The sequence below is a fragment of the Nuphar pumila genome, chromosome 12, assembly GCF_984573655.1.
Source record: "Nuphar pumila chromosome 12, dmNupPumi1.hap1.1, whole genome shotgun sequence".
NCBI classification, from domain to species: Eukaryota; Viridiplantae; Streptophyta; class Magnoliopsida; order Nymphaeales; family Nymphaeaceae; genus Nuphar; species Nuphar pumila.
Window position 1 is genome coordinate 18,366,661 of NC_143260.1, and position 27,670 is coordinate 18,394,330.

The 27,670-nt window shown below is 36.9% G+C and overlaps 1 protein-coding gene and 1 pseudogene across 1 annotated transcript in view; both read right to left on the reverse strand.

Moving 5' to 3' along the window:
• LOC149820184 (alpha,alpha-trehalose-phosphate synthase [UDP-forming] 1-like) overlaps positions 1-25,519 on the reverse strand; it is a 136,670-nt gene extending 111,151 nt beyond the window's left edge. The window contains exons 1-4 of the mRNA XM_089983320.1: positions 25,400-25,519; positions 4,501-4,965; positions 3,712-3,809; positions 3,146-3,534 (exon numbers count right to left, since the gene is read on the reverse strand). Coding sequence (XP_089839446.1) covers positions 3,146-3,534; positions 3,712-3,809; positions 4,501-4,876 — 863 coding nt within the window. The 5' untranslated portion in view covers positions 4,877-4,965; positions 25,400-25,519. The remainder of the gene's footprint in view (positions 1-3,145; positions 3,535-3,711; positions 3,810-4,500; positions 4,966-25,399) is intronic.
• On the reverse strand, positions 22,172-22,895 carry LOC149820185 (26S proteasome regulatory subunit 4 homolog B pseudogene; annotated as a pseudogene).
• Positions 25,520-27,670: the final 2,151 nt, after the last annotated feature.

A 27,670-nucleotide genomic window follows, 5' to 3' on the forward strand; every position in this document is an offset into this window, starting at 1 on the left:
TAAGTGTCATTATATGTAAACAAGAGATGTTTATACACACCTTCGTGTGTGTCTTTGGCTTTTTAGTGGCATGATGATTATGCTCTTGTTTTAGTCGCAGATGCACTTGATGTTTGAGGTTTGGAGGCCTAGTGAGGTGATTGCTTGTGGTGGTCAAACTATTGTTAAAATTTTCAAAATATCACTTCTTAATAGTTGTGAAAATTTAAATCTCTTCATATTTTTTGCAAATTAGTGTTGATTTGCAAATATCATTCTCTTTATTATGTGTTTTTTTTTTTAAATCTCTCATTGAAATTTTTAATCTTTTACTACTTATTTTTTCTTGTACGGAAGATGTTTATAGATAAAAATTTCAAACATTTTTTTCATACTTGTGATGTTTAATAAAATCTTATTCTTTATATTGTGAGCCTTCTGGCGTGTGCCCTTTTTTAGATGTTCAGAGTGTGCTCCTTACGAAAACAATTGTGTGTTGTCCACTTGATATTGGTGGACAATTTTGTTCGTAATTGAAGGCCATTTGATTCTTTACATTAAAATCATGCATTTTATTGATAAAAATAGTTATTTTTATTGTCATTTTATATGAATTAAATATGTTTTAATTGCATGTTGGATAGATATGTGTGTTTCATATTGATAATCTTATTCACATTATTGTATGCATGAAGTTAATTAGTTCTTTTTTTATTATATGCATGATTGAAATGCTAGGATATTATTTATGCATAATTGTTTATCTCTTCTAGATGAATCATATGTCCTTTAATGATCAAATTTTCTTGTGGTCAATGTTATGTTTTCTTGAAAAATATGATGATTTTATGATTATTGTTCTATTTCATAAAAATTCATTCCTGAGGAATATACCTCGTGTCTTTCTTAATGATTATCTAATGTTTCTAAAAATTATTAGTACTTTGTTTGAAAATTCTATTCTTGTTTTAAAATATATTGGTTTTAAAACTTTATAACTATTGGGCTAGGATATTTTCCTTGTGTAGTTGAAATCTTTTGGTTTGTTCCTAAAGATGTGATGGATTGAGAAAGGACATCTTCAATGCATCATATCATGAAGATGGAGATAGCCAATGCATGAGTTTGGGGATCATCACCAATAAAGGCATTTGAAGACTTAGATCCTTTCCATTGATTCTTTATTGTATTTCCAAACTTTCGGTATATCACACCGTAAGCTTGAGGGAGAGTGTCAAGATGTGTGTATATATATATATATATATATATATATATATATGTAATAAGTAAATATCCTCTAGAGATATTTTCATCATTTTACTCATGTAATAGGGATTGTTCATTAGGAACAGTTTTTTCCTTTTTTATTTATTTATTTTATATAATTTGCCCTTTTAAGCAAGGGCGCTATGGTCTTTTGACCATAGAGTCGTTGGAGACTCTCCAACAATCATAAATATGACCGTAGAGAGCATGGTTGCCAATTGAAGAAGCGGGAGCGGGAAGCGATACAAAAAGCGGAAGTGGGAAGCGAGGCACTTTCAAAATTTTAGAAAGCGGGAAGCATGGGACGACTTAGGAGTGAATCAAGAATCGTCTCAGAAGCGAACCGGAAGTGACCTAGGAAGGGAGGGGGAAGCGAAAAAAGGAAAAAAAATTAAAAAATAAATAAAAATACAAAAAAAACATGAGGGAAGTGAGGGGAAAGCGTGGGGGGAAGCGAGATGGGAAGCGCGCTTCCCAAAAAAGGGAAATGTGTTTCCCATTAAAGGGAAGTGCACTTTCCATAAAAGGGAAGGGTGCTTCCCAAAAAAAAGGGCGCTTCCCCGCACGTTTCGGAAGTGCGAAATGTCGTGCTTCCGAAATGCGCTTTGGGAAAGCACGCTTCCCCACTTACCTAGGCATTTTCGGTAACTCTGGTTGGGAGCTCCCATCGACTATATTGAGAGCTCCCATTTGGTCTCTCTCACCCTTGTAATGCGTATATAAAGAGGTCTTGTTCTCCCTCAATTGTTAATACTTCTCTTAAGCATTTATGCTTAATAAAGATGAATATTTTTTAAATTTTGTATTTTTCTATTTAGTTCCTTAATGTTTTATATGTACTTAGTGCTTTTGTTGTTGCTCCTTGATGGCTATTGTTTTGTCCTAGTGGACTTGTGCTTGTGCACATTGTGTTGCGATCTTGTAAGCCCTTAATGGCATTGGTTTGTGCCTATGCACTTTTGTGATTGTAACCTTGTAAAACCCTTAGTGGCATTGTTTTTGTATTTTCCACTATTTTATTACATGCAATAGCAGCAATTACAAACAAGTAGAGAGGATGCCGGAATGCTTGTGCCACATCCTCTCAAACACAACTGTTAAATGCTGCCCCTAATAACAGAGTAACCTATAGAAGGCTTGAACAACAAAAATTCAACAAATTTGAGATTCTATAGTGATACCATGACCACTTAAAGCTGCCCTATATGTACAAGATAGTTTTTCAAACACATGAGCTGTTACACGCCCTGCATGGATTCCTGTAAAAAAAAATTATTCTTTCATTTCCATAGACCTTTCATTACCTTTTGTTTCATGATTTGAGCGCAATTTTATTATTTTAATCTAGGCAGATTTACCATAGATGCTCAGGTTGGAGCCCCATACATATCAACACTTCCTAGAGGGGTTTTGTGACATTTGTATTTTGTAGATTGAATACCCCAAGATCCCACGTACTTGCAGTTTGTTGCTATTTCAAATACAAGGTGTTGATTTCTTGACAATATGAATAATTTTGTGGTGATAGCTGATGTTATCATCTTACTTTCCTACCAGAAGGACTGATCATATGCTTGAATATGTAAACGAAGTCTGGGTTCCAGTTTTGACTCTACCATTTGGACATACAATTAATCAACAATGAACAATTTGTGTCCTCGTGGCAGATGACAGGTGGATGATCACAGACAATGCAAACAAATTCCTAAGAAGCCAAGACAGACATTTTCTTTTGAAATTCCAATAACATGGATATTGAAACACAACGACTAGATTGAACAAGATCTGAACAAAGATTGAAATTGTCTTCTATAAACAACAAAAGATGCACAAAAATTAAAACAAAAATGCATCGCAAAAATAAAGTATTGAATAATTTTTTTGTGCATGTATTTCTTACCCAACTAAATCAGCAGCAAGAACAGATCTTAGTAGCTCTGAACGGGATGGCAATGTCCTATGGATCTCAGACGAAGGAAAAGGGGTATGAAGGAACCAACCAACTTTCATCTTGCTGTTCCGCTCCTTTAGGCATTTAGGAAGAAACATCAGATGATAATCGTGGCACCATACCACGTCTCCTTCTTGATAATGTTCATTTACCACGTCAGCAAACATTTGGTTGGCCTTCTTATATGCATCAAACTGGGATTGGAAACTGCGAGTGGTAGCAAGTCGGTCCTCTTGAGGAAGCCCAAGGTAGTGAAACAGAGGCCATAAAATGTTGTTGCAGTAACCGTTATAATATTGGTGGACTATGTCCTCATCAAGAAAAACAGGTATACACCTCTTCATCCATCATGAAAAAATTTGTGAAAGCTCAAGATTCAGAATAATTGCCTCAGTCAAAAAAAGATTCCACAATGGTAATCCTCATCTAATCAAAACAGAAGTCAAAAAACAAGAAACGTCTCTAATAACCCAAATGCAGAAACCACACAAAAGCAAAGATGCTCTTTTGAGTACCTTCTCTGCTAATGCTTTGGTGAGCGCCTTCTGACCATTTTCATCTGGCACATTGACACCAGCCCATCCGATCCACTTGGCTTCAAACTGCTTCACACCTACAATGCAAACATTCAGAAAGGATGTAATATTTTAAAAGAAGGCAATAGACAGTAGAAGGGCTTCACCTGAAAGAAAAGAGAAAAAAAAAAAGCAGAAAGAGAAAAAGGGAAACTAAGTATAGCATGCTAGCAAAGCCTTGGACGTTAATGCTGCAAACGCATTTTCAAACTGGACCAATTTCCATCTCCAGTAATGAACTATCATATGAAACAATTCCATGTTGCTTTAAAGGCAAATAAATCAAGATTTCAATATAAATGAGCAAGCACTATACTAAGAGACCTTGGTTTATGATTTTGTCATTTTCTCAAAGATGGTAATGGACAGAAAAAAGGTTTTACCTGAAAGAGAAAAACAAAAGAAGAAAAAAAAGAGGGGGAAGGGGCGGGGGGGAGGGGAACAAAGCATGGCATGCTACCAAAGCAATGTTGCAAACGCATGGCCAAAGTCGAGGCTATTTCCATTTCGAGTAATGAACTATCGTATGAAACAATTCTGTGTTGCTTTAAAAGCAAATAAGTCAAGATTTCAATATAAATGAGCAAGCATTATACTAAAGAGACTTTTCTTGTTTCTTAAAAAAAAATTCTTGGTTTCTGATCTGGTACCAACTCACAACTGAAGAACAAAAAAAAAGAAAAGAAAAGAAGGGCTCCATTTGAATAGATCAGTACAGGCTTCCCTTACCAAGAAGGGCACTGACCAGACCTCCAGCACTGATCTCCAATGACCATGAATCCTCTCCTTTCCTGATTGCAGACACCGGAAGCCGGTTAGCCACCACTAACAACCTCTGCTTCGCAGGCCTTCCATCTTCACTTCCGCACCTCTCGCCATACGAATTCACCACTGCAGCCGCCACCGCTTCCAACAATTCATCATCATAGTCGTTATTCCCGCTCACGCTCGCCTCATTCTCCACTACACCATTCTCGCTCCGATCCAGGTTCTCATTCCCGGAATTGTTTCCTCTGTTAATTTTCCTCAATCCTCTTTCTCTCAACAGCCTCTCCAGTCTGGTGGCAGGGACGCCGGGGTTGCGGTTGTACTTGCTCCCCGGCATACGCGCAAACCTTTCACAGAGCCTCACCAGATGTCAATAGAGAAACACAACTCTGGCCTATTGCTTCGCCAGAGATATGAATGGCCTCCCTGCATTCACATCAGAATCGGATTACACAAACAAATCAAGGATGGACTGCAGTATGTTGTTTTTAGACTGCTTCCTTCATTTAGATAGGCAATTTTCTCGGATTTTGGGGTTACACCAGTTTGGGATTACTAAAGGAATAACGATTTTAAACTCTTATCGGCGTACGGAGCCTATGGATCCTAATACGCACCAAAGTCCTAAAGCAACTAGAAAACGCCATATTGGCAAAAAAAAAAAAAATGGGGCGCAGCGCACCACCCATAAAATAGAGGAGTATTATAATAACAAGTACTAAAGAATCAAATGTACCATTGAGGAAAACAGAAAGGAGTTAAAAAAGAAAAGGGAAAGGAAGGTGGGGATGGGATATACAAAATTATGGGAAAAGGGAAAGGAAGGTGGGAAAAACATAGGCACAGATAGGAAAGAATTAAAACACCCTGTTTGGGCTTCTGACCAAAGTATCCCTGCCATTAAACAATAAAAGAAAAGGGTGCCTTTATTTTTTGTCATAATCGCCAAAGATATAATAAAACAGATGCACTTCACGAGTTTCTATTTTCTTCTAACCTCGTAAAGCCAAAAGTTGGTGCGCATGTTTCCACGAATGTGAATTTGCCATAGTTTGCATCAGCCACATAGCAAATTATTGTTTTCTTTTTTCTTTCTTTCGGCAGTGTCGGTTGTGATGGCGGGCCACATTTTTAAATTTCTTTGAACCAAGAATACCATGATTCACCAAACCGAGTTTGCTGCATCTACTGTCGCTAAAGCAAGAAGAGTAACAAATAGTACCGTATTATGACAGCCCCAAAGGGAAGCGGCCTCATTTGTTATCATATATGAATGTAACAAAATGAATGCAGAGGAAAAGGATCAATAAAACAACTGTTTACTAACGATTGGTAGCTGCCCACAAGTTAGGTGCGAAATGAGCCTGCTAAATGGGCTTTTCAGTTATTTTATTTTATTTTTAAATGTTGATCTTCTATTCCGACACATGGGTGAGTTTTTGTAAGGTTCAAAAAATCAACGGTCCAAGATCTTTGTAAATTTTTGAATCTCCAAATATCATATTTTTCATAAAAAAAAAATAATCCAGGTGTTGATTCCTCATAAATTGATCATGCCCAACACATGTAGAGCTTGATTCCTCATAAATCGACCATGCCCAACACATGTATGGCTTGAAACTGCAAAAAAACACCAAAAGGGCTGAAAACCCCATTTAGCACATATCATTTTACACCTAACGTGTGAGCTACTACCAATTCCCCCCCCCCCCCCCCCGCCCCCTCTCTATGCAATTATGCGCGCTACTCCCATGTTATCCACTCCCTTCAACCGCCTTCTCTTCCTCAAGACCCTAGTTGATCTCTGTGTTCTCCTATTTTTATGTTTTGCCTTCGTGCTTTCGGCCCTTTGTTTTGGGTTGTTTTTTTGTTTTCGCGGGCTCAACATTTTGTTGATCCCCTACCTTAGTAAGGTTGATCTCTCTCTCTCTCTCTCTCTCTCTCTCTCTATATATATATATATATATATATATATATATATATATATATATATATATATATATATATATATATATATATATATAATAATGGGCCGGTGCTAAACACATTTGGTGTTAAACTGTGTGCTAAATGGGTTTTTTGAGTTTTTTTCATTTTATTTTTAAATTCTGACTGGACAGATGTGATTTATGTATTGATTTTATAGCGACCAGTTCTTGAAGCATTTGATTCCAATATGGGTGGGTTTTTAAAGGCTCAAAACATTATTTTTTTCATCAAAAACACATGATCCAGGTGTGGATTCTTAGTAAATCAACCATGCCCAACATATTTATAGGGTTGTAACCGCATAAAAAGCACCGAAAAAGCTGAAAACCCATTTAGCACGTTGTTTAGCACCAAATGGGTTTAGCACCCACTCATTTTCTTATATATATAGGCATCAAATATGTAAACAGGTATGCACCAAGATTTTCAAAGGCTTTTTTTGTTTTTTTCTAAAATTTCACTGTACCAATGCTATCTAAATGAATGGTTTTATAGAAATAGACTCTTGGATCATTCAATTAGGATATATGAAAAAGATGTTTTAAGGCTTGAAAATCAACCGTTTAGAATGCAAGCATAAAAAATCACTTTTCTTGGTCCAATTATGATGGTCCAATAGTCAATTCCAAACAAATGAATCAGACTGAATGCATCTTGCATCTGGAGGGTTAGATTTGCATAAGAACCTATGAAAATCTTCATACCAGTTTACATATTTTACTAATTTGCATATTCCAGTTTTTATATATAAGATAAAAAGGGTTCCCAAATGCACCCAGATTTACACCCATCATCCAAGTTCGGCTAACAGATCACCTCAATAGCTGTCATTTCTTTTTTTTTTGAAAGGAAAGCCACTTGGAGCTGATATTTTGCATTGTCGTGGACAGAAGCCTCAGATAGATAAAAGATGAAAAGGAGGGGAAAAAGGAAAAGCTCGGCGTCTAGATACAAACAGATATAATGCATGAGGAATGACGATGGGTTGTATCTCTTTCAAAGGCTCTCCATACACGAACTTTGCACCTTTTTGCTCTTTTATGAGTGAGAGATACTGTTTGGCGCCATTCAGATTCCAAATTCACATGCTAAACCAAACAAAGACGAGGAGATGGACATCGGTGCAAAACGTTTTGTTGCGGCGAAGTATTGACCATTGACAACGATGCATTCTACAATCTGCCCTTAGAGTAGTGCAGTTTACTAAACGGTTCGGATCTAAGCATTATCAGGTCCAACTTCATCGGGTTTGGACTAATCGGGTTCAGGGTGGGATGAAAAAAACCCAAATTAACCCAGATCTGACTAACTTAAAACCAGGTATTTATAATTATTTGGGTCGGTCTTTAGTAGAATTTGGGTTTTAGTTGGATTTAAATGCAAAACTTAATACCAAACCAGGATACGATTATTAATCGGATCCAGATTTGGCTACCACTGAAATATCACAAGGCGCTAGAAAGGCTTGCAGTTGTTTGGACATTAATCTTGTAATTTCAAGTCAACCGTATCCAAGTAAAGAGAAGGAATTTTTTTTAACAGATGTAATGGAGATTCAGATCAGAAGTCAGGTCCGAAACATTATAATTGCAAAACCCCCATCCTGGATCCAACCCATTTGCATCCATGATCGACCCTCAGAAAATTGGGTACCCTGTAACCTTCAGCTGAAAGTAGGGCTTGTATAAACCAGCCGAACAAGCTGAACAGAGGGTGGTCAAGCTCAGCTCATTCCTGTGGCAAGCCGATCCGAATTCAAACTCATGGCGAGACTGAGCTAAAAGAGCCCAGCTACTTCTGATTCGTTTGCCAAAAACTATTGTTAAATTGAAAATAATAATATTTATGCTTTAAACCTACTAATTCAAACTCTGGCTCATTTACCAAATAAATGCATTATTTCATGGGTGCAAGCAGTATGATTTGAGCCATCATATTTCATGGATGCAGGCTTATTGCTTGCAGCAAAACACTTCAACTATCATTGCTCTATAGTATAAAATACAGGTAAATTATATTTATTTCTTATTGACAAACCTACACGAGCTGATCTGAGCTGAGCGGAGCACCCATTGTTCATGTTCGGTCTGGTTAAGCTTATTTCACAAGTTTAAACAAGCTCTTTAAGGCAAACCATGAGCGGCTGGTCTCTTTTCCCAGCCCTAACTGAAAGCAGTGGGCAAGAACTTCTCAAGTTACTAAACTTCCAACAGGATAGCCCAGTAACGGTATATGTGATAATAGCAGTAATAACCGAAAGCAAAAGTGAAGGTAAATTTTTAACAATACTCATGTCTCAGGCAACACACTATAGGCCGGGGGACACTGACCCTTTGAGGCATGTTGCCATTTTCACCACTACTCTTGAATGGATGTCACATCCTGGAAAACTAACAAACCTGTTCGTTGAACAAGTCTACTCGTTCTCAATGTTCCAGTGATACGGTTTTGCAGGTTTAGCAAACATGTTGCAGCGAAGGACAGCTTAGTCATTTTCATTGGGAGATGTGATGAGCATCATCAAGACTAGAAAAGTCCGTACACAGTACACAAAAGTAAAATCTGCGGTCCCCATGACAAGATCCACTCGGTAGTCCCCACTTTTGTAAAATCACACCAACCATGTTGGTAATTAATCTAACAAATCAAAGCCTTGGTATTGCTCGATTTGTCGACTACAGTGCCCTATTATTTTCGTATCTGAAAGAAACAAGCTCAGTTTCTAGAAATTAGAGGATATACCATCATGAATTTATTTTAGTGTCAGCTTACCGACTTAACCAACCCTTTGTCCGCCACTAAAATGACAAAAAGCAGACAACTATGTTTGGTGTCTGCTCCCACTGTGCAAGGCTCCGTGGCATAATGATAGCCCCTGCCTTTTCTAGGGATGAGATCATCTCCTTATAATACAACCAATCTAATAATGAACTACTCAGGCTGCTAAATAATTCGTCCAAATCAACACTATACTAAGAGAATTTCTCCTGAGATAAAAATGATGTGCAACTATGAAGGATGAGTTTCACGTTTTGCCTCAAAATTACACTTAGACTCTTGTTGCTGCTCATCAGACTCATGTGGTTGATTGCAAATAGATTTTCAAAGTGAAGAGAAGAGTATATAACTTTCTGGAACGTTATAAAGCTCTTTTAATGGTCAAGGGGTTCACTCAAACTCAAGGTGTTTGATTTTTTTTTAAACATTCAGCCATGTTATCAAAAACCACCTTTTGGTCCCAACAGTTTTAACTTGATATTCATATTTCCTTTCTACATTGTCATCTTGAGTTAGAGGTATACATGGCCCAACCTTTAGGAATTCAGAATCTAACATTTCTCAATCTTGTTTGTCGTCTTCAGAGAGCTCTCTATGGTCTTAAACAAACTATCTGGGTTTGGTTCTAATACCTTAACACCTTTTTGTGATAGTTTGGGTTTCAAGCTTCTCGGTTAAGTCTGTCCCTCTTTATATATCATTGCTCGATTGTGCTTATGTACTTAATAGTCTATGTGGATGACATGACATGAAGCTCTGCATCGGTGCTCGAGGAACTCATTCTAACTCTCAACCATTGCTTTGCTATTAAGGATGTGGGACCTTTACACTATTTTCTAGGCATTCAAGTTTCCCAAGACAAGGATGGACTGCTTCTTTCTCAAAAAAAAAAAAAAACTCTTGGAGCTCCTACATAAGACTTCTATGTTTGAGGTCAAACTAGTCACCACATCTCTTCCTATCAATTCTGAGTTGTCTGCCTACTCTGAAACCAATTTTGATGATCCCACTTTTTACCACAGTATTGTTAGCACCTTGCAATATGCAACCCTTACACGTCTAGACTCTGCATTTATCATCTATAATGTGTGTCAATTTATGCATTGTCCCAAAGAGGAACAATGGATTACAGTTGATCGAACCATCCTTCAATACATCAAGCACACCTTAGACATGGGTCTCCTGATTTCTCGACCATCCTACTTGTCTCTTTCAGACTATTCAAGCGTCGATTGAGCCGGCTGCCCTAATGACCTCAAGTCTACCTGTGGTTTATTTTTCTTGATGCCAACCTAATCTCCTAGAACTCTGGTAAGCAACAAGTGGTCTCTCGTTCAAGTACAAAAGCAAAATATTGGACTTTCGTCAATATGGCAGCAGAACTCACTTGGGTCAAACAACTCCTTGTTGAACTTCATCATCCTCCTGGGTTTGTGCCAATACTTTAGTGTGACCACATTAGTGCCACATATATGATTGACAATCTAGTACTTCATAATAGTAGGCACATTGAGATTGATGTCCACTTTGTTTGGGATTGCCTTGTGTTTTTTACATCTCAATGATCGATCAAAATGCTAATATTCTCACAAAGCCTTTATCTTTAGCTCACTTTGTTGAACAGTGTTTCAAGCTTCTTGTGCGCCAAGCCAATTCAGCTTGAGGGGGGATGTTAGAGGATATAAATCAACATCAAGATGGATTGGGTTTACACATTGGGAGAGAACTCTTGAACCAGGAAACTAGTTTACATGTTGTGAAAGTCTTCTCTCATAAAAAAAAAACTAATCAAGAAGAGGTAGAAAAAAAAAACAAATTTTGAAACAAAACAATTAGCAAGTTTTCTAAAATAATGAAAGATCTTTGATCGTCATGGAATCCTTAAGTGGAATGGATTCCAACAAGAAAAGTTTATTAAACTAACATGTAATCAATGCCTATTTAGTGAGACCTCCTCTCTCTAAAAATCAGTGAGAAAGAGAGGAGAGAAACCTTACCCGTAGGTATAGGCCTGATTAGCCAAACCACATTAATTGTTTTCTTTTGTTCGTCTGTGTGTGGGCTTTCACGCCAGTCGATTGGGATGAATTTGGGGCAGCAGACTTATATTATCTTTGGTTTATTGGGTTGGGACTTGCAACTTTTTGAAACATGCTTTGTTTTTTTTATAGATTTCTCCATCAACTTATTAGTTTTCAAGGAAAGGGAGGCTTTATGATAGTATTATCCAACCATGAAAGAGAGGGTCACTAGAATATGAGAACTAGAAACATAAGAACCACCGTGTCAACTGGGCATTTTCAACACTTTTTTGGCAAATCCAACCATTTAAATGTGTTTGTCATGGTAAATTTGTGAGGAATCAACTGCTGGATCATCTAGTATCGTGTATTTTTTATGAAAAATAGAATTTTTGGATGTTGAATATTTATGAAGATTGAGACATTGATTTTTAAAGCCTTAAAAATCTTGTTGATGCATCACAATGGTACAACTCATGGGCTGGTCATTACAAAACGAAGCATGTTGATCATATCTGTACGGTTAGATTTAAGAGAAAATAACAAAAAATGCCATTTCACACAGTAATTCTCTCTCTATATATAATATATATATATATATATATATATATATTGCATTAGCAGTTTTTTATATAAACAAATATAATGTATGGAAATTAATGTATATTCAAGAAAATATTCATCATTCAAGGTAGAACCACACAATATTAAAAGCCTTTCACCGTTGGAAATTCAATCTGCAACTTCATTTCTTATGCGCATGACCTCAAACAGGAAAGGTCACGGACATACACAAATTCATTGCACTTTTGATTTTCAACTCTCTCTCTAGAACTGTTTTCAACTTGCACCCGTGTTTGCATGAATAAAGTAACCAATTTATAGGTCCAACTATACATACGTGTTTAACATAGTTTATTTACTATGATTGATCTTTACATATCTAATACACCATGAGATCTAATTTTTAGATGATGAAAAACTAATCTATATGGTTTTTTTACAAGGAAATTGTATTTAGATCATGTGCCTGTGACATGTAAGTAGGTTCCTTAAGAGATCCAAAAATAAATGGCTCATAATGTACTAAATTTTGATGGCTCGAAAATTTGTGTTGTCATGCTGAAAAAGTATAATCTAATAAAGTTCCAACATTAGCAAACCAACCATGTTGAACACGTCCATAAAGTCAGATTGAGTCGATACAATTGCACCTATGATTTTTTATGTAAACAAGGGGGTTCGATATAGAAGAAAATCTTGGTTAGGCTACTCTTATGCTCGAGAATCTAGAAAAGTAGAAAAATATAAGAAATTTAAGAAAATTGCATAAAATAAACAAAAAATTGATATAACTAAAAATACTAAATTCAATCTCAAATTAACTCTCAACAATGAACTCTCCATTCTACATAGGGCTCTAATCTTTTTACAAATGGGGTCTTCTAAATCTCAATCCAAGTAAGCTACCTAATTTGATGAACTCCTAAAAAGATAAAAGGGGGGACTTAATTTACGAAAAAATCTATGGCGGGCTACTTTTATGCTAGAGAATCTAGAAAATAAAAAAATACAAAAAAATTAAAGAAAATATTGAAAATTACATGAACTAAACAAAAAATTAAAATAATTGAAAATACTAAATTCAATCTCAAATAAACTCTTAACTATCAACTCTCCATTCTACATAAGGCTCTCATCCTTTTATAGATGAGGTCTTCCAAATCCCAATCCAAATAAATTATCTAATTTGATAAACTTCTAAAAAGATAAAACTTATGTTAATTAAGATATGAATTAAGCACAAGGATCCAATATCCAACACAATGATTAAAAAATAAGAATTTTTTTGAACTAAAACGAAATAGATATCAAATGATTCAATAAAGAAAATAGACCCAAATAAGAATCGCACCGATCCTACATCAATTTTCATGGCAATAGTTTTGTACCTTCAATAATATCAAATATTTACTATATATATATATATATATTGGAGAGCAAGAGGAAGAGATAGGGATGGCAGTAGACCCAGGAAAAACCGGGTCCCACCCCACCCGCCTCGCCCCGTTTGAACCGGGGATGGAGGCAGGGATGAAGGTTAAAATCAAAACTCGTGCATGGATGGACTTACATTTTTTCCCGCCTCGCCCCGATCCCCTCTAGTAAAATAACTAAAATATCTTTAGGGATGATCATTGATTGGGAAGAAATGGGGCCCCACCACATCCCGTTTGGACCGGGGATGGAGGTTAAAATCAAAACCTGTGCGGGGACGGAGGGCAAAATTTTGAGATGAGTGGGGGTGGAGACCTTGTCCCAGGAAGAGAGAGAAACAGAGTTTTAAATTTGGCTTTTGTTGACAATATCAAGACATTAGTTTTAAAGTGCAATGTCTTTTTTTTATGGAAATCCACTTTGCAAGTGACTCCCGACCCCATGATGCTTCTCACAGTCCAGGCGTTAATGTCCAACCACCTACCCAGCGTTCTTGGGCGAGTATAGTGGAAGGTTCTTCTTTCTCGGAATTTTCATCCAAAGCATCGATGGTCCAACATGGCGATTCTTTTCACTTGGAAATCTCGCTGGAGTGCCATGACGGGATGATGACACCCTTCAAATGGACGTTGTTGGCAGGTTTCTCTGGAGGAAATCCTCGGAAGCACCTTGAATTTCATTACGCCATACAAGAACTTCACACTCTCTGGAAAATCGGCCCTCCAGTAAAATTTGTTCCTCAGCCACATCAGCCGAACCCACGTCCAACGTGGATTCTGTGGCCACGTACAACAATGCTGAGCCTTAAAAAATGCAAGCCAGCAGTGTGATTCTGCACCCGCTCTCAAAGTCCCCTCATGGTTTTGTGGCTTTTGCAGACCCACAGGCAAACGATAATTTTAAGCCTCCCAAAGCCAAGGATTCTGCGCTTAAGCCCCACTTCCTCGACTCAAGGTTGGAATCGTATTCGATACAAATCAGGTGCATTTGATTCGACAAAGCCTGCAAACTGTGATACTTTCAAGGCTAGAGCAGTAAGTCGATCACCGTCTACAAAGACGCCGCTCATCAAATGCAGAAGCTATGTCACCTTCTGAGAACCAGATGGTTGAGAATCCCACCAGCAGGGGTTGTGCCTCTTCCATCACGTCAGACCTTGCCGTTTTGAAGGAGGTCAATATTGGATATGAGTATGGATTAGACTCCTCCCTTGTAACTACGTAGTTTTTTTCTTGAGGGGGTTGTGTGTTGGCCCCCAAACACAAATTCGTGTGTTTGGAGGAATATAATTTATATGTCAATGTTACCCATGATGATTTTATAAGAAAATAACATATAAAAAAAGATAAATAACATATAAAAAAGATAGATATGCGTTTGACGAAAATATCCTCCCGTAAGATAGATATGTGTTTGACGAAAATGTCCTCTCGTAAATAGCTTTGTATATTCCTGTGAGTCCAAGTTTCCGCCTTGTTTTTTAGCTTGTGTTACAACACATTGTCGTCTTCTCGTTCCTGCCCTATGTTACAAAACATTTTCGGGTTCATTCCTACCTCGTGGAGTTAACTATAAATTGATCGACTGGTTCGATCATTAGTAGGCGTCATAGAGGGATTTGTCGGCCATCTCTTTTTAAAATCTTTTTCTTCTTCTTCGTTTTCGTTAGGCAATATGGTAAAAAGCAATGACACAAACATTCCAACAAGTGCCATTAAGGCATCGTGAGTACCTTTCCATATTATCATGCTATTGTTGAAGAACATATGTCATCGTGAGTGTCATTAAGGCGTTTTGTTATTGCAGGTGGATGTTGACTTTTCGACGGTTGAAAAAGTGAAGATATTTGGAAAACGTTTTGTAAGACGTTGGGACCTATTGACAAGAATGCTTGGTTACAGATGCAAGGAAGGGCCTCTACCCCATCCAATATTGTTCATTCACTCAGTACATGCAATGTAACGCAAATCGCGGTTGTAGTAACATACTACCGATTTGTGAGATATAGTTTTGTCTGTTAATATCAATTTGTAAGCTATTATGCTGAATTGTCGTATTGATTTGTAATATATTAAGCGATATGTATATCAATTTGTAAGATATTATGTGTTTTCTAGTGTCGATTTGTAAGATATTTGTAGTATGATTTTAAAACATGTGCATGCGAAATTTACATTATTGCGCGCTCGTGATGACGATTTGTGTATTCAAATCGCTGCTCATTTAGCGATTTTTATTTAAATCACTTCACAGCATCATAGATAAAAGTGTTATAGGATCGATGCAACGAGCACTAAAGGGGAGGTGAATAGTGCTTTTAATTTTCGTCTTTGAAATTTGAAGAAATTTAAATACTACAAAGCAATCACACACAAAGAACACAAGAAATTTATCTTGGTTTGATCTTCCAAAGCTACATCCAGTCCCCAAGCAAAACTCGCTTATGATTTCCATTATCACACTTGTGTTACCACAAGATCAAACATACCAAAACCGGTCCCACTTTCAGCAACAACCCTGCTGAAAGCAAACTTCTCCTTTAAACCAAGGAGACTATCTTTTTACAGAAAAATTGAAACAACCAACTTACAATCAACCTACGAGCCTTTCTTATGAATGCAAATGGAGTGGAATAGGCTTCTAAGGTTGCTGAAATACTCAACTTACAATTTTACTAACTCACAGAAAGAATTGGAGTGAAAAATTAGAGTGAAAATACTCAGTGAGTGAGAAAACAAATACTTGAATGAATATGAGTTCAAAACAAAGAATTTGATGTTTCTCTTGATGATTTTGAGTGTAGATCTCATTCTTATTTATAGTTAAAGAATTCAATACGGTGGTGGTATGAAGGGGTGTCAAACTGAGGTTTTTTAATAGTAAAAAATGTTTGAAAAATGAAATAACGCGACTTCTGAAAGTTTCAAAAAACGGCTATATTAGTCGACTGGAATAGTTATTAGTCGACTGAAATCAAATATTAGCAGACTGACAGTTAAAGTCAGTTGACTATTGTGTCTAGCCGAACAAATTTAAATTATGGTTTTTGAAACTTAGTCGACTGAAATCAAATATTAGCAGACTGACAGTTAAAGTCAGTTGACTACTGTGTCTAGCCGAACAAATTTAAATTATGGTTTTTGAAACTTAGTCGACTAAAGAAAAGTTAGTCGACTGATGAAAATCATCAGTAGACTGAAAAAACTTTCAGTCGACTCCTGCTAATTTTTTCAGAAAATGAACATTCTGGTCGGTCGACTAAGAAAACTTTCAGTCAACTTATGTTAAACTTTCCAAAAATTGAACTCTCGGATCGGTCGACTGATGAGCCTATTGGTCGACTGATAAACCTGAAAATGTAGGTAAAGAGCTTTCTAAAATGATTTTTGCCAAGGGTTCTTTTAAAAAAGTTTTTCTTAAGTATTTTTAGGTGAAATGCAAGTAAGATATGAAATCAAAATAGGGCTCTTAAAAGAATCTAAGACTTTTAAAGAGATTTACATTTGCACACTTGTCTTCATAGATTCTTCAACGAATTCTTCAATTCTTTTCATCTTTCTTCATTGCCTTAGCTAAAATTCAGTTATTCCATTTGTTCATCATCAAAATCTTGTACTTGAATTATCGTGTACAACTTACTTATAATTAAATCATTGTCACGTGAATTGCTACCGTTAATATACATATACGATAAATCATTTCTTTTATTGGCATGGTAAATAACAACTCGATGCATAGTATAAGCAAATAACAAATCGATGTTGCTTTTATATTATGATTCATTCAATCATTTCTTTGACGTGCTTAACTAATTGGTATCCATTGTTATATGCATCTTGAATAAATTGTAGTAAACGTATGTGCTGGCTAACACAAATTGATATCTTGCCTATGACAGTGGTGAGCTTATCATCTGGTTGCAGTGAAGTTGATGTATTTTAATCATATTTAAAACTTAAATTGGTATCAAGTTATAAATCAATTTGTATTTATAAAGTTACCTCGATTTGTATCGTTGAAGTTACCTCGATTTGTACTTTACTAAGTCTAAACATTGTGTCGATTTATTTATTGGTTTTCTTTTCTGCCTTTTATGAATGAATCGTTATTTAAATCGCGATAGGCCTTATCGTTCCCATAGACAAACCTTATAAAAGCAAATCGCAATAGGACAAATCATTTCTGCTTTATGTGTGTGGCTGTACAAATTGTGATAGAATACTTCCTCTATAGAAAATAAATTGCGATCTGTTATAAAAAGAATTATATAATTATAGAATGTTATATTACAACAAAGAATTATAACTGGTTGTAAGCCAATCGGTATCAAACAAATCGCGATAGCATGTAGCCTTCATACATACATATCATTTCAGCCTTTTATCAATCATTGTGTAAATCGCGAAAGGAAGACAACTCGTAAAAGCAAATCACAATTTTCACAGTACACAATGCTAAACGCTTTTTTATTTTTTATTTATGAAGGTTGAACATTACAACGATTTGCTCAGTGGCACTTGTGTGTTATACTTATTAAAAAAATATATACATTTATAGAATGTCACGTTAAAGAATTATAGAATTATAATAAAGAATTATCGAGATACAAAAATCACATAATGTTTATTCAATGGCACTCGACGACTTAGATAGACTATGACATACAAATCGTCTCTTTCTTTTCCTTGGTGGACTCTCTTTCCTCGGTGGCCTCTTGGTTCCCTCGATCTTATTAAAACCACTGGTAATCATCTCTACGAGTGTATCATATTGTGACTGCATTTGTCTCTCTAAATTCTGCACCTGCTTCCATAACTTCTTATTTTCTCTCTCCAATATCTCTAACCTTGTAGCGGAGACTACGTTCTTCTTTGTGAGCCACGTTGGCTCATCGTCATGTACTGCAAGTAAGGAAATCATAGTTGTAGCCGGAGGGAAACAATGGATGTTATTTCTATAGTAGGAGACGACATACTGGGGGACAGGAGGGACCTTACTTCCACGTTGCTTCTTCTCAATCTTCAGATTTCAATGCATGGGTTCCTAATATTTTTAGAAATAGTTGGGGTCATATTGTCGTTCTTTAAAATCATATGTTATGGCACAAACACCTCCTTTTGTTCCAGCTATTCAATTGTTTCCTAAAGCGTTTGCGTCAATTCACGTTCTTGGTCCCACCACTATTCATCTTCCTTCTCACTACCACAGATTGCTTTGGGGTCGACTGTCCTAAGTCAGCTTATAAAAGAACTAGACTATCATGCTACAACTCAGCTTCAGATTTACTAAACAGCCAAATATCACAGCCAGACAGTCTCGCAACCTCAACAACAACCGCTTGGTTCTCATCCTCCCCATCTCCATACGGTCTCTACACAACCTGTTCATTGGAGATTGTGGTTTAGGTATAGACATGATTATTCATGCTAATGAATGCTAAATATTAAAATGATTTACATTAACTTACAACGATTTACACTAATAAGTGCTTTGTATTAAAATGATTTACACTAATGAATGTTAAATATTACAATGATTTACAATAATGAATGCTAAATGCTAAAGCAATAACGCTTTGTACTAACGAAGACAAAATCCTACAACGATCATTACTTAAGAATGCTAAACATTACAATGATTTACACTAATGAAAGTTAAATGCTAAAGCGATGACGATTTATACTAAGGAATACAAAATCCTGCAATGATCATTACTTAAGAATGTTACTAATAAATGCTAAATGCTAATGTGATAACGATTTGTACTAACAAAGACAAAATCTTGCAACGATGATTACTTAAGAATACTAAACATTTTAGTGATTTATACTAATGAGTGATAAATGCTAAAATGATTATAAACAATTTTAAACCATTTACCTCATTTAATTGCAGACATCTAAAATGAACTTAGCATTATCCTTAACATTTATTGTAGCCCACCGGCCGATCTTGGGAAAACCACAAATCGTAGGGCCACACTGAGTATGCAAGGCGACAATATGTTCCCGCGTCCAGGCCTACAAAAATAATATATTAGTAAGACTATAACCTTCAACGATCTTAGTCTACAACTACTAAATATGTAATAAACAATTACCGAGATAAATAGCCAAAACCCTCTGACAGTTTTTGTATCCTTACTCACATGGTAAAGTTGATTGTACAAGTGTGTGATCATAGCATCACCCCATGCATAGTTGTCGACTTCATCTAAGTCTTCCAAAAACTGCAGTCACAGGAAACTTAACCTCGAACCAGACAAATCCGAAAATAAAATAAGTCTAAAAAAATAAAGAAGAAGTCGCGCAACTCTTGGTCAGCTATTTCAGATACATATATAGCGGACCGACCTTCATATTTATTACGAAAAGAAGAAACTTTCATCGATGTGGAATTTCTTCCACCAAAAATACATTGACCCCAGTTCTCCATCGACATTCCTAGAAGGGTCGTGCACTTGTCCCTTGCGTTATAGTTTGAATTTCGTGCTCGGATAATACTTTCATGGCACTTAAGACCCGTAATTTGCGCCACATCTTCCAGGGTCATGGTGATCTCAAAACCATCAAACTGGAATGTGTTTGTCTTATGATTTCACTTATTGACCAGGTGAATCATAATGTTCCAGCACGTTTCAAAAAAATGTTGGTCTAGAAGGTTTCTGATATTCATTCAGTTGTCCATACCATGAGAGAACTACAGGCCACTAGCACCTCCCTTTGAGCTTTTCACTTGGTGCTCTACTTCTTTTTTGACCTCTTTGTAACACAAAATATCATATTATTCGTATCAAATCACAATTATACACCACAGGTTAATTACTTCCTTGAATGCAACACTCTCCTGCTCACACACTCACTTAGTTGTGGATACATAAGACTATTAACAATTATAGTTCGGAAACCATGTTGGACATAGTTGTAATTAGCGGGATATTGGAGTGTGTTTGTTGCATGTACATGTTTGACATTGTTGTAAAATGAATAGTTGATTGTATTATTGTACTTAAATTGACTGCATCAAATGCTTGCATGACATTATTTTTTTTATTGAGCTTGTCATGCATGTAAAATTTGTATCATGAAAACATGCCTAAAATGAATGTATCATGCTTGTGATGATGATTACATTTTTCTATATATTTTGTTAATGTGTGCAAGTATGATGTGATGTATTTTATGCATGAAATAGTAGAATTATCTATGCATGCATAATAGCTCATGTAAGTACATCTTGTGTTAAGTATGTTAAGATTAAATTATGCATGAAATCATGTTAGAATTGAATCATGGATGTGAGCATTTATAGTTGAATCATAACCTGATAAGGTCATGCACGAAAGTGAATACAAATTTGTTATGAGCATGCATGAGAGCATGCAAATTTGAATTATGCAAATGGCATAGACTTTGATATCATGCATTAGAGCATGTGAATTTAAGTTATACAAGTGGCAGACTTTAAAAGTCATGCATGGGGGAATGAGAGGGTTATCTTGTGAGAATATAATGCTTGGCTCTGACCTATGACTTATTAATAAAGATAACCCGAGACAATGGGTCAATTTGAGGCGCTGGCAAAGCCGAGCTCTCTGAGATGACTGGATCTGTTTCGATCTTGTGTCCTCCGGAAAGAGGAAAGGGTGGTACAAGCCTCGTGGGATATGTATTTTTTAGGGCTGAAGGTGCCTCTTGTCCCCGTCCCATGGAGGTTAGGGGATTGATCTACCAGTGAGTCCTAGGTGGTAGTACCACAACTCTACAGAGTTAGGGATGCATGCTCGCTTTTTCGTCGATGATTTTGGTTTGACGTAGGCCAAGACCTGGGATCATGGGTCCGTTCTCTGAACCGCTGCATTGCAAGGTGGAATCGCTCAGGAAAGAACCAGTTAAGTCATAGGAGCGCAATAAAAAATATATAGAATAATGAATACTCTTATTGTTGTTTATGGATGTCTATACCCTCTTTTGTACTAGATGGGTTTGAATAAGCAAAATAAACAATTAATTAGATATTTAGAATAACTGCTTTCATATGCATAATCATATATTGTGAACATGTAGAGACTTATAAGGTTTTGCATGATTATTGTATATGAATTGTTATATGTGAATGAAAAAAACATGGTTATGATTGGTCATGTGATTTGACCTGTTGTTGCAAGCCAATGGCTTGGTTGATGCATGTGAGGTACTTGAGTGTGCGAGGCACATAAGAAGGGTCAAGATATGACATGTTCTATTATTATGTTTGAATGCAAAGTGCATAAATGTTATAATAAATGACATATAAAATTATAATTGAAATAATGCATGTCGTAGTCATAAGTTGGACATGAGCATGCTTTTCTTGAGCATAAAAAAAGTGAAAGAGGGTATTGAATGACAGATTGCATTTTTACTTCACTTTGGATTATGCTATGAATTGTGAGTTCATATATTCATGCAAATGATAATTTTGTATATGAATGGTTATGAAATTGAATGTCATGAATTAAAATGCGAATGATTTTGAGTTTTCATGCATACAAGTAGGGGTGGCAATCGGGTCGGGTTGGCGGGACGAGTCGGCGGGTTGGTGGGTCAGCATACCTCAACACGAACCTGACCCGTTTATTAAACGGGTCAGCTGTGGCAAACATGAACCTGACCCATTTATTAAACAGGTAACCCAACACGACACTATTAACCTGTTTAATAAACGGGTTGGTGGGTTAGCGGGCGGGTTGGCGGGTCAGGTTTCTCCAAATTCAACAAAAAAACTTAGATTCCAAGAGAAACCCTAATTCCAAGTCTCTTTTCACCATTCCCAGAGTCTAGAACAAATCCTAGACTAGTTTCCAATCAAATCACATGCTTCTCAATCTCATTTCGACATTCTCCAACGTCAACAAAAGATCCCAACTTCAATGGGAAAACCCTAATTTCCTGAAACAATCGAGAATGTTCCCCAATTTTCCATTCACCAAATGAACCCTCATCCCAATTCACGCTCCATTAATTCCCGATCCCAATAAAAATCCTAACTTCTATTTCAATCCCAATTTCCCAATCTATTTTAGTTCATCCCCAGAATTAAACAAAAAAAGGAACCCTATTTACTAAATGCAACCCTAATCCCTGGTCTCTCTTCAAAAATCCCCAAATCCATCCAAAGAAAACCCCTAACTACGACAAAACTCAGACGAGGGCTAATTTAGATATCAAAGAAGAAGAAGAAGAAGCAACAAAAAAGGAAGAAATAAAAATATCTGATCACCTTGTTGTGCATGAGGATGGCGCAGCCAGGCTCGAGCTGGTCCTTGTCAATGAAGGAGAGGATGCCAACGTAGTACTCGGGGCCGACAGAGGAAGAGATAATAGCGTGGTTCTCGTCGATGAGCTCCTCAAGGTTGCCAACGCTCATGGGGGAGCCGCGGAGGTCATCGACCTTTGACCGATCCTCCTCATTCGTGTCCTCCTGGGGCTTGAGCCGCTCCTGGCCGGTGACGAACTCCTCCTCCATGAGGAGGTAGTCCTTGATCCGCTCTAGCTTCAGCAGCCGCAGCTTGCACTTCGTCAGCGGCATCACCGTCGAAAGTTGGGCCGCCGACTTCGGTCCCTTCTACTTTTGTTGCTTCCGCCCCACACGCGCGGGCGGGGCTGCCGGCTCAAACTTTTTATCCTTCTTGTCATCGTGCTTCTGGTCGGGTTCGGGTAAAACGGGTCAGCCGGGTTGGCGGGTTGGCATACCCCTAACACGAACCCGACCCGTTTAATAAACGAGTTAGGCGGGTCGACCCGTTTACGACATGAACTCGTTTAAGCCAAACCTGAACCCGGCTAAGAAGCGGCTTGGCAGGTCGTGTCAGATTTTGCGAGCCCTACGTACAAGTGATATAATTATGAATGCCATAAAATGAATGATGGTTTATATAATTGAATATCGTGCTCTTATTATGATATGGATTCCCTTGACTCTCATTTCTAAAATGATGGGAATTTCACTTGATTGCATCATTTCAACTTGAATTGCATTCTTCAAGTTTAATTTTGGTTTTTTACGGGAATGTGGTTGATGCCCTATAATATTTACAAATAACCTCGTAGATGATTGAAGCGAAGCACGGGTTGCTATACGTTTGAAGGCTCCACTCTTACCTACTACGGTTCTTGGAAGGATCATGCAAAAGTTTGAGATGGTTAAAAACTTGTGTAAATTTTACTTTTTGTCTGAATCCTTATATTTAAAGAACTATAATATTTTGGAATGAAAACATTTTTAAATTCTATCATTTCATTCATGTTATATTCGTGCATATGGTTTAGAACTTTAAATATTTACGTAACTCCTCAATTATCTTAAATCTTGAAATGTTTTGCTTTTCGCATTTACTTTTTCACATGTGAGAAGCTCTTAGAGTAATAGTCTCAATCAAGTTGGGTCTATAGATGATTCAGTACACGGGGAGGTTCATCCAAGTAAATGCCAAAAAAAAGATGTATATAGAACAAGAGTGACCTATTGATTAGGAGGAGTTAAGAGACCACGTTAAAACTAATGCTTCCTTTGTGTCACTTTATTTTTCTCGCAATAGTTTTTTGTTATCAATAAACTCAGCATGCATTTTTTTCTATGTCAAGATGTCCGATATCTTTTGCCCCGGTATAATTATTTGGTCTCCAAATTAGTTACCATCTTCTGTTTTGTGACCTTCCCCAAGTTAGAATAGTTTATCTCTCTTCAATGGAATTTTAAATTCAGTAATTATGAATAAGATTAATCATGCTGCCACTAGCGTGTACTTGTGCACGCAGACTTGGCTCGTAGGAAGAAAGCCGTTCACTCAAGACGGCAGTCGTTTGACTCCACTTTCGTGAACATCCATCAACTAAGAAATCCCAAGGAAGTTTCATCCTTCACGGCTACCCATGGTTTCTGTTTCGTCGATGGTTCGACCTACACCGCAAAGGTTGCCCAACTACCAGAACCAACTGGATCTGTTTTTCTGATATCCGACCCGTTCAAATTAAGACAGCTGCTCGACCCTATGAAATCCACCTAAGAAAGTCCAACAAATCCGTCGTATATGGCGAACATGGTGGGTATTTTGGTAATTCCAATCACAATCTTTTAAAATTTTCCATTTTCCCGGTCTCATTTTTTGACCACCACACCACCTGCACGCTTTTGGCGCTCTTCACCGTCCGACATTATCCGATGCGAACCTTCACCGACTTATTCTCCGGCAGAATATCAGTCAAAACCCTCGATTCAGAGTGGCCGGAAAATCCTTTTTCGGGCGGTTGACCGTCCGTTTCTAAAAAAGTACGAGTAAACCATATCAAAACGAAAGGTGAAGCACGCGATTCTCGGATGAACTTTAACGCAATCCATCGGAAAGCCTTCTTTTCGCTAACCTCACCCTTCCTTAGGAATTAAGCATGACCGTACGGACAAATTCTGATGCAAATCAAGATCCAAAATCACGATCTCTGCGCTCATACGGAATGAAATTTCCGCTAACTGATCATCCAAAACTGAAAATCCTTGCATTTCAATTTCTGGAATTAATACACGGCAGGAGCTCATTCTCGTCAAGGTCAAGATCTCGAACAAGAACTCAAGCCCCGAAACAATCTACAAGATCTCGATCAAGAAATTACATCTCGAAAACAATTTCAGGGAAAAAATGACGAAAATGTTCACGATAACTTATTATTCTACGACAAATGAATTAAAAAAAAAAAGGAGACAATTATATACTTTTTCTGTCTAGAATTAAAATAATAATGCTCAGGAAAAAGAACGACAACGTTCATGATAGACATTCAATTTGACTACAAATATTCAGTCAACTGAACGAAAAAGAGAACTCCAGAATAACTTAGTCCTCTTCTTCCTAGGAATATGTATCATAAAAAAGTATTGAAAAAAGATCGAAAAGATTCACAAAAGGCACTCGATTTTACAACGAAACGAAATCAAGTGAAAGTATGAAAATAAAAATCATGAATCCTGAAATTCTATTATTTCTAGAATTATGATCATGAAAACACAAGACAAAACCAGGAAATCGTGAGGCTCCTTACCTTGCTGGAAGAATCTTCTTCGGCACGCTTTCTCCGCTCGGCCTTTCTAGCGGTCTCTTTCTCTCTTTATCGGAAAACTTGGATCCCTCGTCAGATATGAAGAGAGAGAGAGAGAGAGAGAGAGAGAGAGAGAGAGAGAGAGAGAGAGTTTGGCTTGCTAGATGTTGATTCTTTCCGAAGTTCCTTTTTCTTTTTCCTACTTTTTCTCTTTATTCACCGAGCGGGCGAAACGGTTTTCCAAACGCTCTTGTTCGTTTTTTAAATGGGGAATCGAGATTAGGGATGACAGTGGACATCTACACCCCCCTGCCCCCATCTCAAAATTTTGCCCACCATCTTTGATTCATTTCATATCTCGTCTCAAAAATAGCTGTTCTCATCCCATCCTTTTTCTGTCTCCATCTCCATCTCCATCTCCTTCCCGTCTTAAACTAATTACTTTACTCTTATGATAAAAGGATTAAGAAGAAAATACAAGTTTAGGGTTAGGAATATATATATTCCTAACCATACCAGAAAACCTGATAAAAGGGAAGGAAATCGGGTGGGCAAGCCCTGAACAATGGAATGGGGACAACAGGGAAGAGTAGGAACCCTGAAGTATTTCGAGGCTTCATGTCAAACCTTTAAAGATGTAGGTCCCACTTTGCACCAAATGTTATGGAGTGGTCAAACGACCTTTGCAGAATCTTCTTTTGACAAAGCTTAAACTAATTGGTTTTGACAAATATATGGCAAATTTGTTCATAACTATCAAATACTTAAGACAGTTACTGTCTGTTCATGGTTAACTCTTAAAATGACAATTTTAACTCCCTTTATTTTCCAGACCCGAGGGGTAGCATTAGTTGGAACGCTCCTTGACTGTTAGACGGGAAGTAAGGGTTCGATTCCCGTCGGCGTGTAAGCCGAAGCCGGTGTTGCTCCAGGATTAACACCCCCTGCTTGGTTTTCCCATCTCTATATGGAAAAAAAAAAAACTCCCTTCATTTTTTTTAACTACTGAATATCAATATTGTATTCACCCATTATTTTTAGCTATATTTAAGGTCAAATAAGTAATACATGCAATGCAAACTGGCCATTGTATTTGTACTGATAGTGCTATTCTGATTTCTGAATTACGGTTCTAGAGTACAGGCGGCTTTACTGTTGATAAGCCGACAAAATTAAATAATATGTTGGGGATAATTATTGTAATAGATTCTTGGGAAAAGAACAAATAACACCTCTGTACGTGGAATCACACACCATTTGGTGAGTTTTGTTTTTACAAGTGGCAATATGTAATTTTTTAACTTTAGGAAAGGGCCGGAAAGTCCCACCGCCCACGTTGCGCTTTGGAAATGAAGCCTGTACTGGTACCATAAATGGAGCATGAGAACTATCTTAATTTTTTGATACAGACCTACTTTTTGCTCGAAATCCCATGTCACGGATCTCCTTTTCTGAAATTTCTGATATAGACCAATATTCTTTTGACAACTGTCAAATAAGGAATTAACATAAGCTAAAATATTTAAAATGCTAAAAAAACCTTGTCCCCCTTTTCATTTTAATTATTAACTAATATATTTGTTATGGATATGTTTAGAGTGCCAACGGATCAGACTTTCAATGATTGGGTAATACCCTCACTTTGACATCCTTAGATCTGATCTTAACTTACAAGGAAACGACAGATCCTGTTTTCAATCTCATCTCACAATAGACCTAATATTCAAGGTAAAAAAAAAAGGGTCGCGTTGGACACAAATTTTACCAAACTCTACTTTAATACTTATTCGGTTCTGACATGGATCTAAAAAAAGCCCAAATTTGTGCTGTCCACTATGAAAATATGGATCAGATTTACTGTGTTATTTGATTTTTGAAGTTTGGTTCTAGTTTTAGACCCATATCCGACTCAGGTGCGATAATAAATTTTTTAATCTAGTTAAAAATTGGACCCTATCTGCTTTTCTCTCAAAGAAAAAAAAGAAATAAAATTGGACCCAATGAAATGGTATCTGCTAAAAAAGATGCATAATGATTTTCTTGTGAAAAATGAGCAGTTTTAACTTAATTTTAATTCAACTACAATGATAAATTGGGTCTAATAATTGTAAATATATTTATCTTGGATATGTCGCAAACTAGGGCAATTTACTGTAAATCGAAAATAGGTGGAGGTAAGTTTATAAGATATAATAAGAGTAATTGCGTAGAAGGGCATCGATGTAGGGGTGGGCAACCACTACAAGAATTATGTGGATTAGCGACGGATGCTAT